Source organism: Phaethon lepturus, unplaced genomic scaffold (genome assembly GCF_000687285.1).
Source record: "Phaethon lepturus isolate BGI_N335 unplaced genomic scaffold, ASM68728v1 scaffold21938, whole genome shotgun sequence".
Lineage (NCBI taxonomy): Eukaryota > Metazoa > Chordata > Aves > Phaethontiformes > Phaethontidae > Phaethon > Phaethon lepturus.
In genome coordinates this window covers 17,046-35,364 of record NW_010560139.1, presented here as the reverse complement: position 1 = coordinate 35,364, position 18,319 = coordinate 17,046, and the positions used below count along the sequence as shown (strand labels likewise).

The window sequence follows — 18,319 nt, the reverse complement described above, 5'->3', positions numbered from 1 at the left end:
ACTACTTAATACATTCCTAATTCAAATGATCTTTTTCCTTATGCACAATCAACCAGTTCTAATTCAGAAAAGGAACCAGATAATTTAGCTAAGTGTTTAAGACCTACTGCCTTCTAATTGTTAATATAAATGCTTTTATTATTCAGTATTAAGTCACTTGTAGTATGGACTCATCCCACCTAACTTTAAGATTATCTAAGTGCTGAGGATTCACATTGTGTCTGAACCAAAATAACAGCTTATTTCTCTTTCCTTCCTGGCTCTCTTCCCTCTGCCTTTGCACAGACTCTGGCACTCATTTCATCAAAAATGAATGAATTAAATTCATCCAAGAAGAAAAAAAAAAATCTATTTGCTGCATTAGTGAGTTAAACAAGCCTACTCTGAAATGAAATGAGTAGCTAAGCTGCTTCAAGGTAAATAAACAGTTGTGGTGCAGGGCAGGGAATGGAAGCTGGGGAAGGGGAGGACGTCAGGTAGAATACAGCTTTAAGTTTTAGTCCAGCAGTTAACTTGGTTCAAACCATCTCATGAAACTACAGCTTCAGTATGTAACCAATCTCCTTTGACTCCCTCCTTAGTGAACAGAGGAAGATAAAATCTGAAGCCCTCTGAAGGTCCTTTTCTCTCATTTCACCACCTCGAGACAGAGCCTAATTTCCAAACCAGGGCACTAAAATGGAAGTAACCCAACAAGTTTGAGAATATGACCAAAAGCCAGAACGCAGCGCTTGAGGCAAGTCCCAGAGCTGGGAGGCCTCTGCCTCCTGCCACCTAACTGCCATTTACACAATGCAGGAGAATCAGTTCAAGCACTTTGTATATACAGCAATTTGGCTGAATGTTGACATGTTTTCTCAAAAAAACAGGTCCTAAGCCAAGAAAAGATTTAAAGCAAAACAAAATCTACCCCCTATAATTCCATTAGGAATTCCTCTGCCATTACTTAAACAGTTATTGAGACATGAAAATTACAAATTACTTCTCAAGCACCTAAATTATTGTCTTCTATCTGAAGGCAACAATAGAGCCAATGTTGAATTCTGAAGTAAAATCCAAATAAGCAACTTGAAATCTCACCATACATATTAACATACATTACTTTGTGCAAAAATATTTTCATGTAATTTGGAATCTAATTCAGGAACACTTGGGACATCTCTGCAATATTTACATTCATGTTCGAATACAAAAAGCTGATAGAAATATTTGAAAAAAAACCCTTGTGCCTTTGACAATTACATCTATAAATAAGAATAAGCAGGTAACTTACTTTCCATCTGTCCCCTCTTTCCAAAGATTAATTATGAATACGTCATGAGTTTAGAAAAATATGGACTTCATGTGGACTTAATAATAATTTTATGGGTATGGGCTCCACACTGATGTAAAGATCTGACGGCTGACTGGGGCCCTGCATAGTAAAGCTGAATATATTAATATTTCTCTTAGGACTTTTACCTTCTTATGTCACTTAGTGGTGATCAAGTTTACAAAGAAATTGGATCCTTTTCTATGAAACCTAGCAGCACCAGTAATCACCATCTGCAACCTGGAGATCATGTGAGTTCAGCAACCTACTCACTTTGGCTGTGAAGGAGCCATTTTCTTTATAATAATTCAACATCGGGTTATCATGCAAGTATGGCAGCTACTAGCATCCTTTCTTACAGTCAAGAACAAAGAGACATTTCCATTTCTTACCATCCTAGACTGATATAAAAAGAGAATTTGTATTATCATCATATAGATATAAACCCTTGGAAATTACTAATTATATCAATACTAGACTGGAAAGAGCTTTACACACTATTTCTGTATAAAGTCACAGAAAGGATGAACTACTGCAATCACTTAGAACATGTTTTTCCATGGAATATTAGACTGTCTTTATAACATACCTTAAGAGGTCTGGTATATGGGGCACTCATTCTGGAGCGCAGAGCAGTTAATGCTGGCAGAAGACATATTCACCTGGGCAGATGCAGAAATTATTACATTTCTCAAATTCAGATATATATACTGATTTTGTTATTATCACATATTCCCACAACTATATAATAACATCAATAAAATTGAAAAGTAAATAAAGCAACACTGCAAAAATACAACACAATGTCCTGAATTTACTACGGGCTTACATAAACCAACTTTTTTTCCTAATGCAGATGAAAATTAGATGACCTGGAAAGAGAAAAGCATCTAAAGCAAGTTCTCAGGAATTTTCTAATTTCCCTAATTTCCAATTTCCCTAATATGAACTCCAATGCACGTAATTTACCTTTTTTTTCAGTAGACCACAGCTATGAATGCAACTCAGTACTTGAAATACTTTGTTCCTTTGATTTTAGCAATAAAAAAATATTAATTTTATCTGATTTGGTTTTCTGCTATGCCCATAATATTTTTCAGTCATGGCTGCTTAAAGGAGTAGGGCTAATGAGTGAATTAAAAGTTATCCTTACCTGAAGAGCTGTAGTGCATTTGTGATTTACACCATTAGGCTGAAGCTCCTTGTCCTGCTCACTTGTTCACAAGTGTGCGAAGACCCCACCTGCCAATGAGCTTTGGTGGCAAAAAGTAAGATTTAAATACTAAACCCTTCTCAGTGCAAGCAATCACAAGTGACAATAAATAGACCCAATTTTTTATTTTTAGGATTTGGTTTGCTGAGGGTTCCTTTGCGGGTGGAGGGGATTCTCTTATACTCCATGACATCTCCACAAGTAAGATTATGGTTCACCTTTAAAGTCCTACTGCATCATTATTAGGACAGACTGGGTTTTAGCAAGAAATAGATACTCTATGATTACATACTAGACGTACGGTTCAGATTATGTGTAGAATAGATACTGAAGTATTGGGTCATGAGACACACAAGAAATGGAGGCTAACACACAAGAGATGCTGCACATGAGGACACCAGCAGTTTCTAGAACAGAAAGTAACACTTAACCATCTGGAAGGACTGAAATAAAAACACCTTCCCAGCTATTAAAATTTCAGCTGAGGTCAGCAGGGTAGGATTTCACATTTTAGACTGTACTAACGCCAGGACCAAACAAGAAATAAAAATGGGCTGAGTCACAGAAAGAAGGAAAGCCACTTCTTACCATGTTCTCCTTTCTCACCAAATCTAGGAAAAATCTTTGGAAGCATAGACCAGCAAATGACAATAATATGTGGAAGTCTGGAAAGACTGTCAGAGTGGCAGCTATCACCAAAGTGATGCTTTGTAGCCCTTAAAACACAGGAAGTCTAGGACAGGGTTTGAAAATGTGTTGAGGCAACAATGCTGGCTTAAGATACTACCATATCTGCTGTCCTGTGCTGTAGCATCTGAATCCTCCAGCTGAACTGAGGGTGTGGAGCCACACTGTAAACTGAGTAAGAAAACCAATGCAGCTTTAAAACTTCTTCAGAACAAAGAGTGATTTTTGTGCAACTTGAGTGATTTGGGTTTTTTTCAGGCAGATCAGTTTGAAGCATCACAGGTGTCCTGGTAGAACTCTGTGTAGCAGCACACATTATGGAGTAGGTTGAAGTTTTAATGCTATCTTTTTTCCTTCCTATTTCAATCTTGAACTTCAGTGTTTATATAATGCAGATAAAATCATTCTGATTTTATGTAACTTTCTATACAAATCAGATGTCGGAAAGAACATTAAAAAAATACAAAAACTCCAAGAGGAACCTTATTGAAATAAATGAGAGTCTTTCCATAGACTTCAATGGAAATGGGTAAATGAGCAGCAGAAGAAAATGAGTAATTTAAACCAGGACTGCTGGCAAAGAGAACCTATCCTCAGAACTGAGCCCGGGTGAGTCAAGACCTCTGACTAGAAAAACAAGCTCCAGAGTAGTTGATATTAATCCTGGTTATTTGTTAAATGGCGAGCATGGGAACACCCAAGAACCAGTCACGATCCCTGCACTGTCAATAGGGGCCAGTAGGAAAGACAGGCTACCCCCTACACAGACAGCGTAGAGGTACGGCAGTAGCGGGCACTCCATGAGCATCTCCCCTCTGGTAGCACTTCTGAAGACAAGCAATGTTGGAGCAACCTCTAGCAACTCAACACCCAGCCGAAGCACTTGCCCTCTTGTAGCTGCTGGAAAGCAGAGCTGGCAATACAGGAACACGTTTCCAAGTTCCTTCTGGATGCCCAAAGTCTGATGGTGTAAAGCATAAAACCATACAATACAAAACAAACAAACAAACAAACAAAAAAATCACCCTGTGCACACAGTGTTTTAACACTCTTATTTTCCCTTTCCAGAACACACAGGTGGTACGAATCTGTACAAACACTGGATATCTGGATTTCAGCCTTTGTGTCTCACAATAATCAGAGGAGAAAAGAACAGGGCCTGTTCAAACCTAAACACACTGTCTTTTGTTTGAGGAAATGGCCACTACCAAGCATCTATATAAAAAGTGTTTCTTGGATTAGGAGCCACATCAGATTTTAAAAACAGAGTCAGCTAGGGGAAAAATAGTTTTTTTAAAAAAATCAGTATCAGTTTTATATTTTTTCTCCAGAAACAGTTTATCTTTACAGGACAGAAAAGAATAATTATAACCTATTCACTGAAGAGGTTATAACTTTCAAATTAATGAAACAGAAAGGTTACATAGGAAATAAATGTTAAAAAAATACTCCGAGGAAAAATCCAGTAAGCATTACCTAAGGATATTTTACACCTGTAGACCTCTCCTGTCTTGAAAAAAGTATGAAAAGCAATTTTTGCTTATATTTGATCGTCATAACTTCATATTAACAAAACACTGATTAGAGAGTAATTGGCCAATGCAAACTGTTTTCATGGGCATTTCTTTCTTCCTTGCTTAAAGCTGGCAGACATCATTTTCCATTTGCATTAATCTGATTCATCGTAACACATTCAGCTCTGTCATTGTTACTTCACTCCTTGGCTGTTTTCCCTATAAACATAGAGGCCGAAAAACAGTTTACTGTGAAATATCTCATATTAGCATTAGAGAGGTAACACCAGATAAGGGGGGGAAAATAATCCAAAACTCATCTTTTGAAGATACTTTATCTAAGATACTATTATTCATAAAATGGATGATACTAACATTTTATTTTGACTGTCAGTTTCTCCCTGAGGGACTTCCCACTCAGTAACAAACAAAAATACTTCTAACATTTGAAAAAACAGGAAATTATTATAAAACCAAATCAGTTGCCAAGGAAGCCTGACTGCTCCAGTTTCTGAAACTAATTTAGATTTTATTATTTTGATCTCATGGATTCTCTTCAGAAACACATCGACCCAGATCAGAAAACATGCAATTTTTTATTTGAGAAACTCCTTTAACTCCAACTATAACTGACAGTGATCTACACACAAACCACCTGATTACACAGTCAACCTAAAGTTGTAATTCCTGGTACGGATCATGTACAAGTCTACTTTTGCAAAGAGGGAATGGAGAAGAGAAGGGGCATATGACCAAGGCCAAATACAGGCAAGGAATGTGATGGGAAGGGACAAAGGAAGTACTAACAGAAGACAAATACTCTGTTGATCTCCCTCCAGTGAGGTAGAAGTCCAAGTCTACCTCCGTGTGGTATGAAGTCATATCCAAGATCTTAAAGAGGGCCACTGAGTTTGCAGTGTGCTAAGCTGGCTAACTAAGATCAGCAGGGAATTATTCATTTTTTTAATTGTTAAATTTTCTGCCAGTTTTATCAGATACCAGCCACAGCTAGCACAAGGGAAAAGGCCAGAGGACAGAACCCTTTTCAGCACTGAGTTAGATCAGCTTACTCGCCTTGTAAAAATCTCCCCTTTCAGCTGCTGGGTACGAATGGTAGGAACGATCTGTAAAACCCGTATCAACCCAAAACTATCCATGCATAGCATACATGTACATATAAAAGCACGTATGCAGAGTCCATTTGACACAGAGACATTTCTGGATACAAAGAGAGGTCTGTATTCCTGTTGTGGGACAGGCGGTGTACCACTTCCTCCAGATCTCTCATTCTAGTTGAGCACTTTAGGTATTTGTTTTAAGCCCAAGTTCCCAACAGGAGCTTAGGTCCAATGAAACTCCAGACATACTGCTTTTCTAGCCATAACTAGGCATGTGTCTTAACAGTAAAATGGTAGACAGAAGCACCAAAGGTGAGACTTGATAAACTGGACCCTAACTGCAGTTTTTCTCCTCACCTGTCTGTTCTTATAAGGCAGGTTACTACCAAAAAAACAACCAAAAATTATATACCATTAGTCAACTGTGTGTTCTTGTTCCTGGTGAGATGCTACAAGAAATTTGCCTGCAGGAGCAGAAAGGATTAAAAAAATGATCTTAAAAATGTAATTTTCTTAAAACCTCTGCTTTCCTAGTTTTCCCTACCTAAACTGGTAGCTGAGGAAGGAGTCATGCACCAGGTGCCTGCAATTTGATTTTTTTTCCAAAGATGCTTCAGCCAGATTTGTTTGTTTATTTTACCTAGGGCTTTTTTTTTTTTTTTTTTTTTTAAGCTAGGACCTTAACTCCTGGTATAAGCTAAGCAGCAGCCCATTAATTCTACTGAAACTCAGCAAGGCAGGAAAGGGCACTCTCCACCCGGTTCCAAGCAGAAACCCTTATAACATGGCACATACACTGTTACTTCACTAAGCTGACATGAGAGACGCCCATGATTTTTGTCCCTTGAACAAGCTTCCCAGCTGTGCTGTAGAAATGGATCATCTACCAGCACACCCTAATTAAAGCTACAAGCAACCAAGATTTACTCTGTGTCAAACACCAACACACAAAATCACTTGGCAAAGAGAGATGACAGTAGCAGAGGCCACAGGGGGTGATGCTTTGAATTACAAAAACATTTACCCACAGAGTGAGATTTCACTCTTCACTTCACTGTGAAGCTTTCTCTGCCTGAGAAACGCTCTTCATGCCAGCCAGCCCTATGTTAACTATGGTTTTAAAAGCCTGCCTCTTACCTCCATGATTTTGCTTTCTTGCATGGGATAAGAAAATTCAACCTCCAGAGCAGCATCCATGGTGGAGCTCCTAGTTTACTAACTGTGCAAGTAAAAGTCCTGGCACTTGGCAGGTTGTGCAGTCCCCACTGTGCTGAACAGGGCAGGAAGGGAGCCATGGCCAGGCAGGGAGCCCAGGGGTGTTCATCTTCACTGGAACGCAGAATCTATGGCTGGTAGCTCTATGACAACCTCTTCTTTTATTCTCATCTATTCCTTCCCCTTGTTAATCTAAGGCAACTGAAAAACCTCAGATACAGTCATGTATCTCAACCGTTACTTCAGGGTCAATCCAAATTCTAACTTAATCATTCTGTTTAGCCTATTTAGTTTTCCTCTTTCTTTCTGACGAATGTTATTTTCTTCACCTCTTATTAAAATACTTTAGTTCCCCAAAAGAAAGGTAAATATCCCCTATTATAACCTGTCATTAGGTTCTTCCTAACCACTCCTAACAGAAAAACAAAAATCAGTAGCTGTTTAAAAGATTCTTACTGTTTGGAGAGGAGAGCACCTCAAACACTTTGACTCAAAAGGAAGTTAAAGACCCTCAGCACCTTGTTAGCATAAGCATTTTGTGGAAAGGAAATTCCTTCAGAATGTGCAAATTCCTACTAATTTCTTTTCCGACCAAGGACAGTAATGGAAGTAATATCTACTTATATCTAACTTCCTGCACAACCAAAGCCTATAATCATTTGACAGAAAAGATGCAGATGATCTCTTGAAGATACAGATTCAGTTAAACAAAGGCAAGTGTATTACCACATAAAAGAAAGCAAACCGTTAAGATACATTCACGCTACTCTACATATGACTTTGTCTTTTCACTTTGCAGTGATTCATGAAGAACTTCTATACTATCTACAGTCTTTGTCCAGTTTCAAGCCATGCATGAGACTTAGGAAGTTGTTTGGATGTTTATCTTTAGGTAGAACTGTCACTATTTCTTTGTGACTTTCAAAAAATAGTGCACAATCAAAAATTAACTTTTTCTATTTATAAAAATGGTAAGGTTGTAGCAGATACGTTATTATTTATCTGCGTGTTGACAGAACGTTCACACAATTACCACCAGTAGAGGCATGAGATTTGGCAATATTTAAGGAAACAGCAGCTGCATCCTCTGGTTGTTGGATGTATCAGTCTGGACCAAAAACACACACTATTTTAGGTGAACAGACAGATTGCTGTATACATGCCCTTAAGAAGCTCTGCTATAAACTTGAAAGAGTATTTTCTATGTATTACAATCCCATAATAATTGTCAGCTTTCCCAAAACCAAAAGAAAACATGCTAGCATACCTGAAGGGCTCCACACTGTACATACCTTTCTCTCTCTTTATTTCCCCTCCTCAAAAACAAAGAGGTAAGCTTTGCAGCTTGCTCTGAACCAATGATTTGGGTTATTTCAGATTAAAAAAGAATGAACTTCAAAGCCTAGAACCCTTCAAAAACCAACAATAAAACAATAAAAAAAGAAAAACAATAAAAAAAGAAAAACACCTTGTCAGCAGCTATCTCCCTAGTTACACCAGAAAGCCTATTAACATGGAAATCCTTACAGCATTCAACATTTACACAATCATACACATAATTCCCCTAGGAGGAAAAGGCAATTTGTATGGGGGATATTCCTTGTTTAAAGGCAGCTAGGTTCTGTAAGTTTTAAATATAAAAAATAAGTAAATGAAAAGTAATATACCTAAAAATATGTTTTCAGATGTGAAAAAACTCTTTTAATATCAGTAGTATCTCCTGTTATTTGACTGATTGCTTCTGTTTGTTGGATGGTTTTTTTGCTTTGTCTAGTAGATTTTGTACCTAGCCACTCAGAAAAAGCCCCTTCCCCCTTTAACAGTCCAGAAATGGAAGCTTAATGGGAAAGAAGATTCTGTTTTCACCTCTCCATTTAGAATGTCAATCCATATTCTTGAGTTTCCACATAATAAAGACTTTTATTTATATAAAAGCAATGAGATGCAAAATAACTTTACAACTCCTACAAAAGTGAAGTATAAGCAAAAATATCAATTATGACTTGTACTCATAACTTTACAAAAGCATTTATCAGTTACACTGACTGCATAACTGCAGTTATAACAATCTCTTGCAAATACATGAAGCCTACTACATATTTTACTTAGCCATCAGCATAAAGCCATGTGACTCATTACCTTTTTTCTAAAGGTATCTTCTAAAGCAACGCTAGAGTACAGATACCAACAGAAAAGACACGTGTTAATAATATTATCAATGTATTTAAAAATTATTAGAAAGACATGTTATTTACTGTGTTATTCCTTGGCTCCTACTGCTGTAACTGTATTGCTGTTTATAAACTGAAAAGTTTTTAAGCCTTAATTCAAACAGTTGATTTACTGTATTGGATTGTACTGTATTGGCTGCATTTGCTGAATCCAAACTACTGAGCCATCTGCACCACAACTGCTTTCCAGGCTTTGTCTTTGTCAAAATCCTTTAAGGTATTATTGGAAACCTAAAAGTAAACAAATTTCAGACAAATGGTAACACAAAACAATGCCTTGGTTAAAAACTGAAGTTCAAGCAAATAAATACCTCAGAGAATCTAGGAGAATGTAAACATAAATAGTTACAGTCTGAGTTATTAAAATATTCTATACATTGTAAATTGTATAGCTTTTTATATTGTATAGTATACAATTCTGATACAAAATAGAATAGTGTAAATTAAATACCAGAGATAGTTGGGTCAAAGAAACTTGGCCAAATTCGTATTTTAAACATGCTAGGTAGGACATTTTTTCAAGATTTTTGCCAAAATGTGACTGAAAACCCTAGCATCTAAATCTCTAAACCCAAAGACAGAAGCAGCCCCCTACAGTGCGACTGACGCAAGATTTACCTACACACATGTAAGCAAACTAAGGTCTTGTCTAACAGACTTCTGAGAAGCCAAAGGGACCTACAACTTCACCTGTAACATTATTCATGTGTTTAAATACTAAAAGGAAAGCAAAAAGGTGTTGCTCTTCTGGACAAAGCATTCCTTTTAGCATTTAATTCGCACCTAATTTCTCAGTGACGCACAAACTAGGTATACTTATGTAAATAACCCCTGGAAGAGATCTGTTGAGTCACGCCACGATCTTTGCTCCAAAATGTGATTTGCAGCAGTGGAAGTGCTGCTGTGCTTCATCTTTGATACAAAGCGTAACTCTCAGACACAGACCCAGAAAATAAGCAACCACCACCGAATGCCCTCAGCAGCCTGAGCGGACATAAATCCACAGCTTCCACTTTCCATTACCAGCTGTATAATGGACTTGAGTGAATTTCAGTCCCTGCTCCCAACACTTTCTACCCAGTGTGTTTTGATGCAGATTCTCACTCTAGAGTGGGGACTGAATCCAGCATTCTCTCTTTCTAGTGCAGGGTCATGCAGTAAGCATCCAGCTAACGTGAGTTAGTGTCTCCTAGTCTTTAAGGATACAGCGCTTTGTTCTGTATAGCAGAGGTGAGGAAAGCCTAAGGGCTACAGTGCTGTGCTAGGAGATGGATGTAATTAACCTACGCAGGCTAAAGGACACTAGGTTCCCCCAGTCCCTGAAAAAGCACTCTAACCCTGAATGCCTATACGAAAAGAGGTAACAGTCATACTGGCACCACCATGCTCAAAAAAAAGTATATGCCAAATCTGTATCTGAAAGGAGAGCTTGAACATGGAAGTGCATGAGGGAAATGGAGGGAAATATCAATTCTGATCTTTATCACCAACTCTGGTAGTGTAGTTAGGATGTGGAGAGACCTGGGATTCCAAGCACCCTCCTCTGTGTGCTACTTCACACTGTCCAGCACAGGCAGTCACACTCACTCAGTTTGCTTATTGTTGTTCTATGCTCCAGGCTCTTAATTCTTCCCGTTCGCAGTTTAGGGAACTCAAGAGAACTAACTCAGCTTAAATTCACTCCCCTACAGCAGGCCTGGGAAAGGTACAAATATATAGAGTACTCTCATTCCACAGCCCAAAACTTGTGCTCGCGTTGAAAGGGTTAAATCCATTCCTTTCTTAATAGATGGCTATCTCATTATCAGAACATAGTCATGCAAGGCCCATCATCTTTTCTATAACTTCATTCTGACATATAAATAGCATTTATGGATGTGCATCCTGTGGAGTAGGACAGTAGGGCTATCATTTTATCCTAGCACAATGACAAATCTCATCTATAATTGGGAGCACTACAAATAAGCACAAAAGGGGGCTTTAACCTTACAACTGTTTTTCTCTTAACGGGACTTGTCACAGATTTACAGATATTGAGTCTGTCATGCCCCAGTTACCACTGAACCAGCAAAATACTATTTCTTTATTACAAAATTCACCACTGCATTAACATCTTTACAGTTTTACAGAGCAGCTTTTAATTGTGATTTGAATTAAGTAATACGAAAAATTACAAAAAATATCTTTTTAAATACAGATTTTTAAATTTTATAATGGGTATAAATACATACCTCTGTTGTTCTGTATTCCTGTTTTTTAACCTGTGATGCTGCCCATGACGAATCATGTACTTTCATTTTTGTCTTGTAATTTACACACTGTATTACAGTTCCAATAGTAAGGCATGCCTGAATTAGCAGCATCAACATCAGAAGCAATAGGAGTACATCATAAGATTGCTGAAAATAGAGACATTAAATATGTTGTTACTACTTGAATAAAATACTTTATGTCATTCCCACTCCTTGAGATTTGTATCTTGATTTTGTTTTTTAAAACTCAAATTATAATCTACAGTTTATTTCAGCATGAAGTTTCCAATTAAAATAGTAGAACAGAACAATAATTTTTAACAAAGTGTTAATTTGCCAAATGATCTTTTCCTCTAGAAATAGAACAGAATTGAGGAAACCATACTCTAAAATATAGAGCCTCACTGCTGGTTCTGACCTGAGCAGTGTCACATTATGCCGGGGCCTGGCCCTGTGCCTTGTTGGCTCTGGCCTTGCCCTGCTGACTTGAATTCCTGGCTGACCTTAGATCTGCCTCACTGCCATGGACTTGTCTGGCTATCACTGAACTATTGGTTGAACCTGGTTACCATGGCCAAACCTGCCTTGTTTTACTTTTTTTGGGTACAGTTGGACTGCACCCTTTGCCAGTGATGCCACTGTCCTTGTCTGCATTGTTATCACCTCCCACCCCATTGTTCACCCTCCTTGGCAGAGTAGCCCACTCTTGTTGCATCCAGACACAAAGTAGCACAAGAATGTAAGAAATGCTCTACAGGGTCACACCAGCGGTCTAGACAGTCCAGTCTTCTGTCTCCAACATGTGCGACTGGAGAAGCTACCTACAGAGAGCATGTAAGCCTTGGTCACTTCCCAAGGTCCAACAACACACTGTGCTTCCTCCAGTGTCAGAACAGGATCACATACTCAAGAGCTGGTTTTCCAGTCACTAAGACCTCAGTTTAATAAATATTTTTCCTCTCTTCTAAAATTACAAGACTACTTAAGGACTAGTGGGTACTAACAATCAAGACTCTTACTGACACCATTTTAATGCCCATAAATGGTTCTGTGAACACATTGCTAAACACTTTGACAGTAAAGCCCTAAAAAGCTCTTCAGCAGTGTACCGGTAACACTTCATACTGAAATGTTTTAAGATTTCCAAACTTTTTTTCTTCTCTGCCCCAATCCAGGCTTTGAATGAATCCAAGTGTAAGCTTACAATCCCAACATGCCACCTGTTGACAAATGTCCTACGAAACAGAAAAATGCATTCTTCAAGGAATCCTAGAATCTTTAATTTACATACTACAAATTTATAAAAACCTCAGGGAGTCCAGCATATAACATATCAGTTTTACTGACTTTTTAGAATAATATCCCATTTTTTTAAACTATAATTCCAGGGTGGCAGCAGATTTAACACACTTAAAATCATATCATTAGTCAAATAAGAGTTTTGTAATAATTTCTGTAATATTTTATTCAATCTTTATAATGCAGTACCTTGTCTTCTTATACTTCCTAATTAATTGTGTTGCTACTGGAATAGGTAGATGTTAATTTTTCAATTGCATAAAAATACATACTTTAACAGCAGATGGATAATTTTTAAAGATGTCAACAACTTGCTTGATACTGAAGGATAAGTATGCAGAAGCTGTGAACAACAATGGAGAGATAACACTGCTAATGGCAATCAGGACCTCAACCTAAAAAATAAGATAGTAGATGTTGAATAAGAATAAAAAAAAGTTAACACTTTGGTTTGTGAGCTACTTGAAGTAAGCAAAATTATGTAAAAGTCTCTAAGATGACACATATGAGACAAATATTAAGAGTCATCCACATTGCATGGAGATACATGAATCAGCAGCGTGCCCAGGTGGCCAAGAAGGCCAACAGCCGCCTGGCCTGTATCAGAAATAGAGTGGCCAGCAGAAGTGATCATGCCCCTGTACTCGGCACTGGTGAGGCCACACCTCCAATATTGTGTTCAGTTTTGGACCCCTCACTACAAGAAGGACGTTGAGTTACTTGAGTGTGTCCAGAGAAGGGCAACAAAGCTGATGAGGGGTCTGGAGCACAAGTCTTATGAGGAGCGGCTGAGGGAACTGGGGTTGTTTAGTCTGGAGGAGGCTGAGGGGAGACCTTATCGCTCTCTCTACAACCACCTGAAAGGAGGTTGTAGCGAGGTGGGTGTTGGTCTCTTTTTCCCAAATAACAAGTGAGAAGATGAGGGAAAATGGCCTCAAGTTGCACCAGGGGAGGCTGATTGGATATTAGGAAAAATTTATTTACTGAGAGTGTGGTCAAACATTGGAACAGGCTGCCCAAGAAGTGGTGGAGACACCATCACTGGAGGTGTTCAAAAAACATGTACACACAGCACTTCGGGACATGGTTTAGTGGGCATGGTGGTGTTGGGTTGATGGTTGGACTTGATGATCTTAGAGGTCTTTTCCAACCTTAATGATTCTATGATTCCACACAAGCAACCTTTGAATAAATTAAGTTTACCAGCCAAAATGCTGCTGTTTTGTAACTCGCTTTCATTTTAATATGGATGATGTGGGTTTTGTTTGGTTTTAAATGTGCCTTTCACATGCAGATAGAGGAAGCAGTACCCAATTTAGAGAGCCAGTACAGAAGTATCATTTATTCTTCAGTTTGTATGAAATAATGAGAATTAACAGCAGATATTGCAGACTTGCAACCCAAAATAACTATGCAAATAAATTTGAGTGCTCTAGGCAAATTTATTTCAATACAATAGCAGCTGAGTTTTCATTCAAGTATCATCCTACAGGATCAAATTCTGACTTCAGTTGTGGTCATGCATCATTACTGACTTAAATATGGTTGCATGACTGTAACTTAGAACAGATGTTGTACGGAGGCTTAACTACACATCTGAGACAGTCAAGGAATAAATGCACTCTACTGAATATTCTTAGTCCTTGTTGCTAGTCATGCAGATGAGGAATTTGTTTAAAATAGGTTCCAGGTTCAGTGCAGCCCACACACCTAATTTTCTTCTTTCAGAAACCACAGATCATAATGAAAGGAGAACAGAACAGAAAGGACTTTAGCTCTGGAGCATGAAGGTTCCAGACATACCATATGAGGTATGTCATTTTCCTACAAGTAATATCCATTCCCAAGGAACCAGTACAAAAAAACCCCAACAGAGTCCTTTGAATTCTTTTCTAGAATTGATGGAATTAAGTCTCCAAAGGACCTCCTGGATTTCTTTTCAGGAATATCAGCTTACACTCGTGCTACATAATTCTGTCATGTTTTGTAGAAGTAACTAAAAACAAGAGAGCAAATATGAGTAGTGCCCACTATCATAGACAGGCTTTCTTAGCATTATTCAATGCTAATGACAAAATTCAAGAATTTTACACACTTACCAGACATTTACTTGGATATTCAGCAGCTACATGACTTGCAATAGCACTTGGAAAGCACTAAACAAAAAAGTGTAACAAAATAAATATTTACCTACTTGAAAACTACACAAATTACAAGTGAGTTACAGTGATTCCCACTAGCCACAGATCACATCCTAAATTTCCTGAAAAGGTAAAACTGGATAGACTTATTATGACAGTATTAGGAATCAATTAGTCAAACAGAGATAAAACTAATCTTCATTTAACTTATATTTAATGAGTATCATGTATTAAACCCATACATACTGAAATATGAGTATCCTCAAAACTTGACACTTGTATATAAAAACCTACTGAACCCTACTGAACTTTGTGAATTCTAAATGCTGAAAAACTTGCTTATGATCTTTTTCTACTTCATGCTGAAGGATTTTCCAGACATAGTAGCCATATATAAATCTAATGCTCATTGTTTTCTTTCGCAACTGGTTCAATTCATGGCAAGCAGGGCAGCACAGCATCCTTTATGAATCCACTGGTACAGGCTGTTATTAGTGACAAGGGTTACCAATCACAGTCTCGGGCTTTTAAGACAGTTAAGGCTGACAGGCTGAAAATGATGTTCTAAGGATCCTACCATGCTGAAACTAAACTCAACTTTTTATACAGCAGCCTGTAATATTCTAAAACATAGAACTTGTTTGAGAAAATGCTTCTCTCCTAATACCCTTATTTTATTACTCATTTCCATTTTACTGAACTGAGGACTGAAAATGTATCAGAACATTTTATAAGAACCACAGTACTGTAAATCAAAACAGAACAAGCATATTGCATAAATATATAGTAAGTATTTTGAAGTGCTAATTTATTTATTAATTGCCAATTAGTATTAGGTAGGGCTGAATCAATATTCTAGTAGGGAGGGGAAAAATGAAAAAAAAAAAAAAAAAATGACATTGCTTTAAAAGAGTGCCTTCATTTTGCACTACTTACAGCAACTAAGATCCAAAAGAATGTTACTGAAAGATATGGACCTGAGACTAGAACATCCATATTCAAAGCAATTATTCCACCAAATACTGATGAAATTCCAAGAATCACCTCAATTACCTACAACAAAGAACACAAAAATTATTAACAGTGCATTTGAACACCAAATTTCCTATTTGCATGTAGAAAGAAACACACTGGAAGGAAAAAAAAATCCATTTATGCTCTTAGCTATGCATGAAGTCAATGTTTTTCAGATCTAAAATATGGCAAAACTCCAGCTGGCTTAAATGAAAACAAGATCAACTTAATCATAGATATTTATGATCTCATTTATTAGCTCCACTGAACAAGAGTTCAGTTCATGCTATTTATCCTTAAGTCATTAGTTTCCTTCCTATTACACATGGCAGTTATCATTTACCTTGCAATATTCTAAAAGGAAACATTTTAAGATATCTCTCTCATTTCTGTCTTTATTCTTTCAGCTCTTACCTACACTGATCTCTTCCTGGCTTGATCTGAGGGTAAAGGGATAGAGAGCAGCCCTGAGGACTTGGGGGTCCTGGTGGATGAAAAGCTGGATATGAGCTGGAAATGTACGCTTGCAGCCCAGAAGGCCAACCATCTCCTGGGCTGCATCGAAAGCAGCGTGTACAGCAGGTCAAGGGAAGGGATTCTGCCCCTCTACTCCACTCTCCTGAGACCCAACCTGGAGTCCCATGTCCAGCTCTGGAGCCCTCAGCACAGGAAAGACATGGACCTGCTAGAGTCAGTCCAGGGGAGGGCCACCAAAATGATCAGAGGGATGGAACACCTCTCCTATGCAGTCAGGCTGTGAGAATTGGGTTGTTCAGTCTGCAGAAGAGAAGGCTCTGGGGATACCTTATTGCAGCCTTCCAGTACTTAGAGGAGGCCTATAAGAAAGATGGGGACAGACTTCTTAGCAGGGTTTGTTGTGCTAGGACAAGGGGTAACGGTTTTAAACTAAAAGAGGGCAGATTTTGACTAAGGAAGAAATTTTTCACAATGAGGGTGATAAAACACTGGAACAGGTTGCCCAGAGAGGTGGTAGATGCCCCATCCCTCGAAATGTTCAAGGTCAGGTTGGACAGGGCTCTGAGCAACCTGATCTAGTGGAAGATGTCCCTGCTTTTTGCAGGGGGGTTGGACTAGATGACCTTTTAAAGGTCCCTTCCAATCCAAACTATTCTATGATTCTATGATTTAATGAAAGAAAACAACACTTTTCTTACTGAGTATGACTTCAGAATTCGAGCAGGAAAGCTGACGTTGCTCAAAACAATGGTATTGTCATATGCAGTATTCTAGAGGGGAATAAAAAATAATGATCAAAAAAATACACAAAGTAATACTTTTCTTTCTAATATCCTGTACAACCTGTTACAGATTCTAACCGTGGCATGCAATGTCTGGTTGGCCCATCAGCGCTGACAGTGACAAACCACGGTGTTCACCAGTGTCAGAACACATCAATCACATTAAAAACAAATGAGGTAGTCCCAGATTAGCTGTTACACCACCACTGTTCAACAATGAAATACGGTGATCTTGTCTACCCTTTCCACCTTCAAAACATACACTTTCTTCCTGAGCATTCAGATTCTACCAATGTGGATAAGCTGTACACTACATGACTTTATCTAGTAAGCAATACTTCCACTGGAACACAAAATGGCACAGCACGTTTGCTTAATTATTACCTAAAAGAAGTACTGTTGTAGAAAAATAAGGGTGGGATTTGGGAGAGCACTCATGACTAAAGAAAATTTTATCCATAGCCCCAAATCCTGAAGCCAATATTCACTGTCCAGATACCACCAAGCTGGCGTATATGACGAATGGCTTCTCTACCTCAGGCTTCAGAAAGGCACTGCTTGCTGTCCTGGTTTCAGCCAGGGTAGAGTTAATTTTCTTCACAGAAGCTAGTGTGAGGCTGTGTTTTGGATTGATGAGAAAATGTCGATAACGTGCTGACGTGTTAAGTTGTTGCTAAGCAGTCAAGGATAGTCCAGCTTCTCGTGCTGGCCTGCCAGCAAGAAGGCTGGGGGTGCACGGGGAGCTGGGAGGGGACACAGCCAGGACAGCTGACCCAGGCTGGCCAGAGGGATATTCCATACCATATGACGTCATGCTCAGTATATAAAGCTGGGACAAAGAAGGAGGAAGGGGTGGAGGGATGTTTGGAGTGATGGCATCTGTCTTCCCAAGTAACTGTTACACATGATGGAGCCCTGCTTCCCTGGAGATGGCTGAACACCTGCCTGCCCGTGGGGAGTAGTGAATCGGTTCCTTGTTTTGCTTTGCTTGCGTGCGCGGCTTTTGTTTTACCTATTAAACTGTCTTTATCTCAAACCATGAGTATCCTCACTTTTACTCTTCC

The 18,319-nt window shown here is 38.5% G+C and overlaps 1 protein-coding gene across 1 annotated transcript in view; it reads right to left on the bottom strand.

Moving 5' to 3' along the window:
* Positions 1 to 8,954: 8,954 nt before the first annotated feature.
* Positions 8,955 to 18,319, bottom strand: part of MLC1 (megalencephalic leukoencephalopathy with subcortical cysts 1) — a 22,471-nt gene continuing 13,106 nt past the window's right edge. Inside the window, exons 7-12 of the mRNA XM_010293591.1 lie at positions 17,172 to 17,243; positions 15,919 to 16,035; positions 14,941 to 14,997; positions 13,114 to 13,236; positions 11,522 to 11,689; positions 8,955 to 9,521 (exon numbers count right to left, since the gene is read on the bottom strand). Of these exons, the coding sequence (XP_010291893.1) occupies positions 9,447 to 9,521; positions 11,522 to 11,689; positions 13,114 to 13,236; positions 14,941 to 14,997; positions 15,919 to 16,035; positions 17,172 to 17,243 (612 nt within the window). The 3' untranslated portion in view covers positions 8,955 to 9,446. The remainder of the gene's footprint in view (positions 9,522 to 11,521; positions 11,690 to 13,113; positions 13,237 to 14,940; positions 14,998 to 15,918; positions 16,036 to 17,171; positions 17,244 to 18,319) is intronic.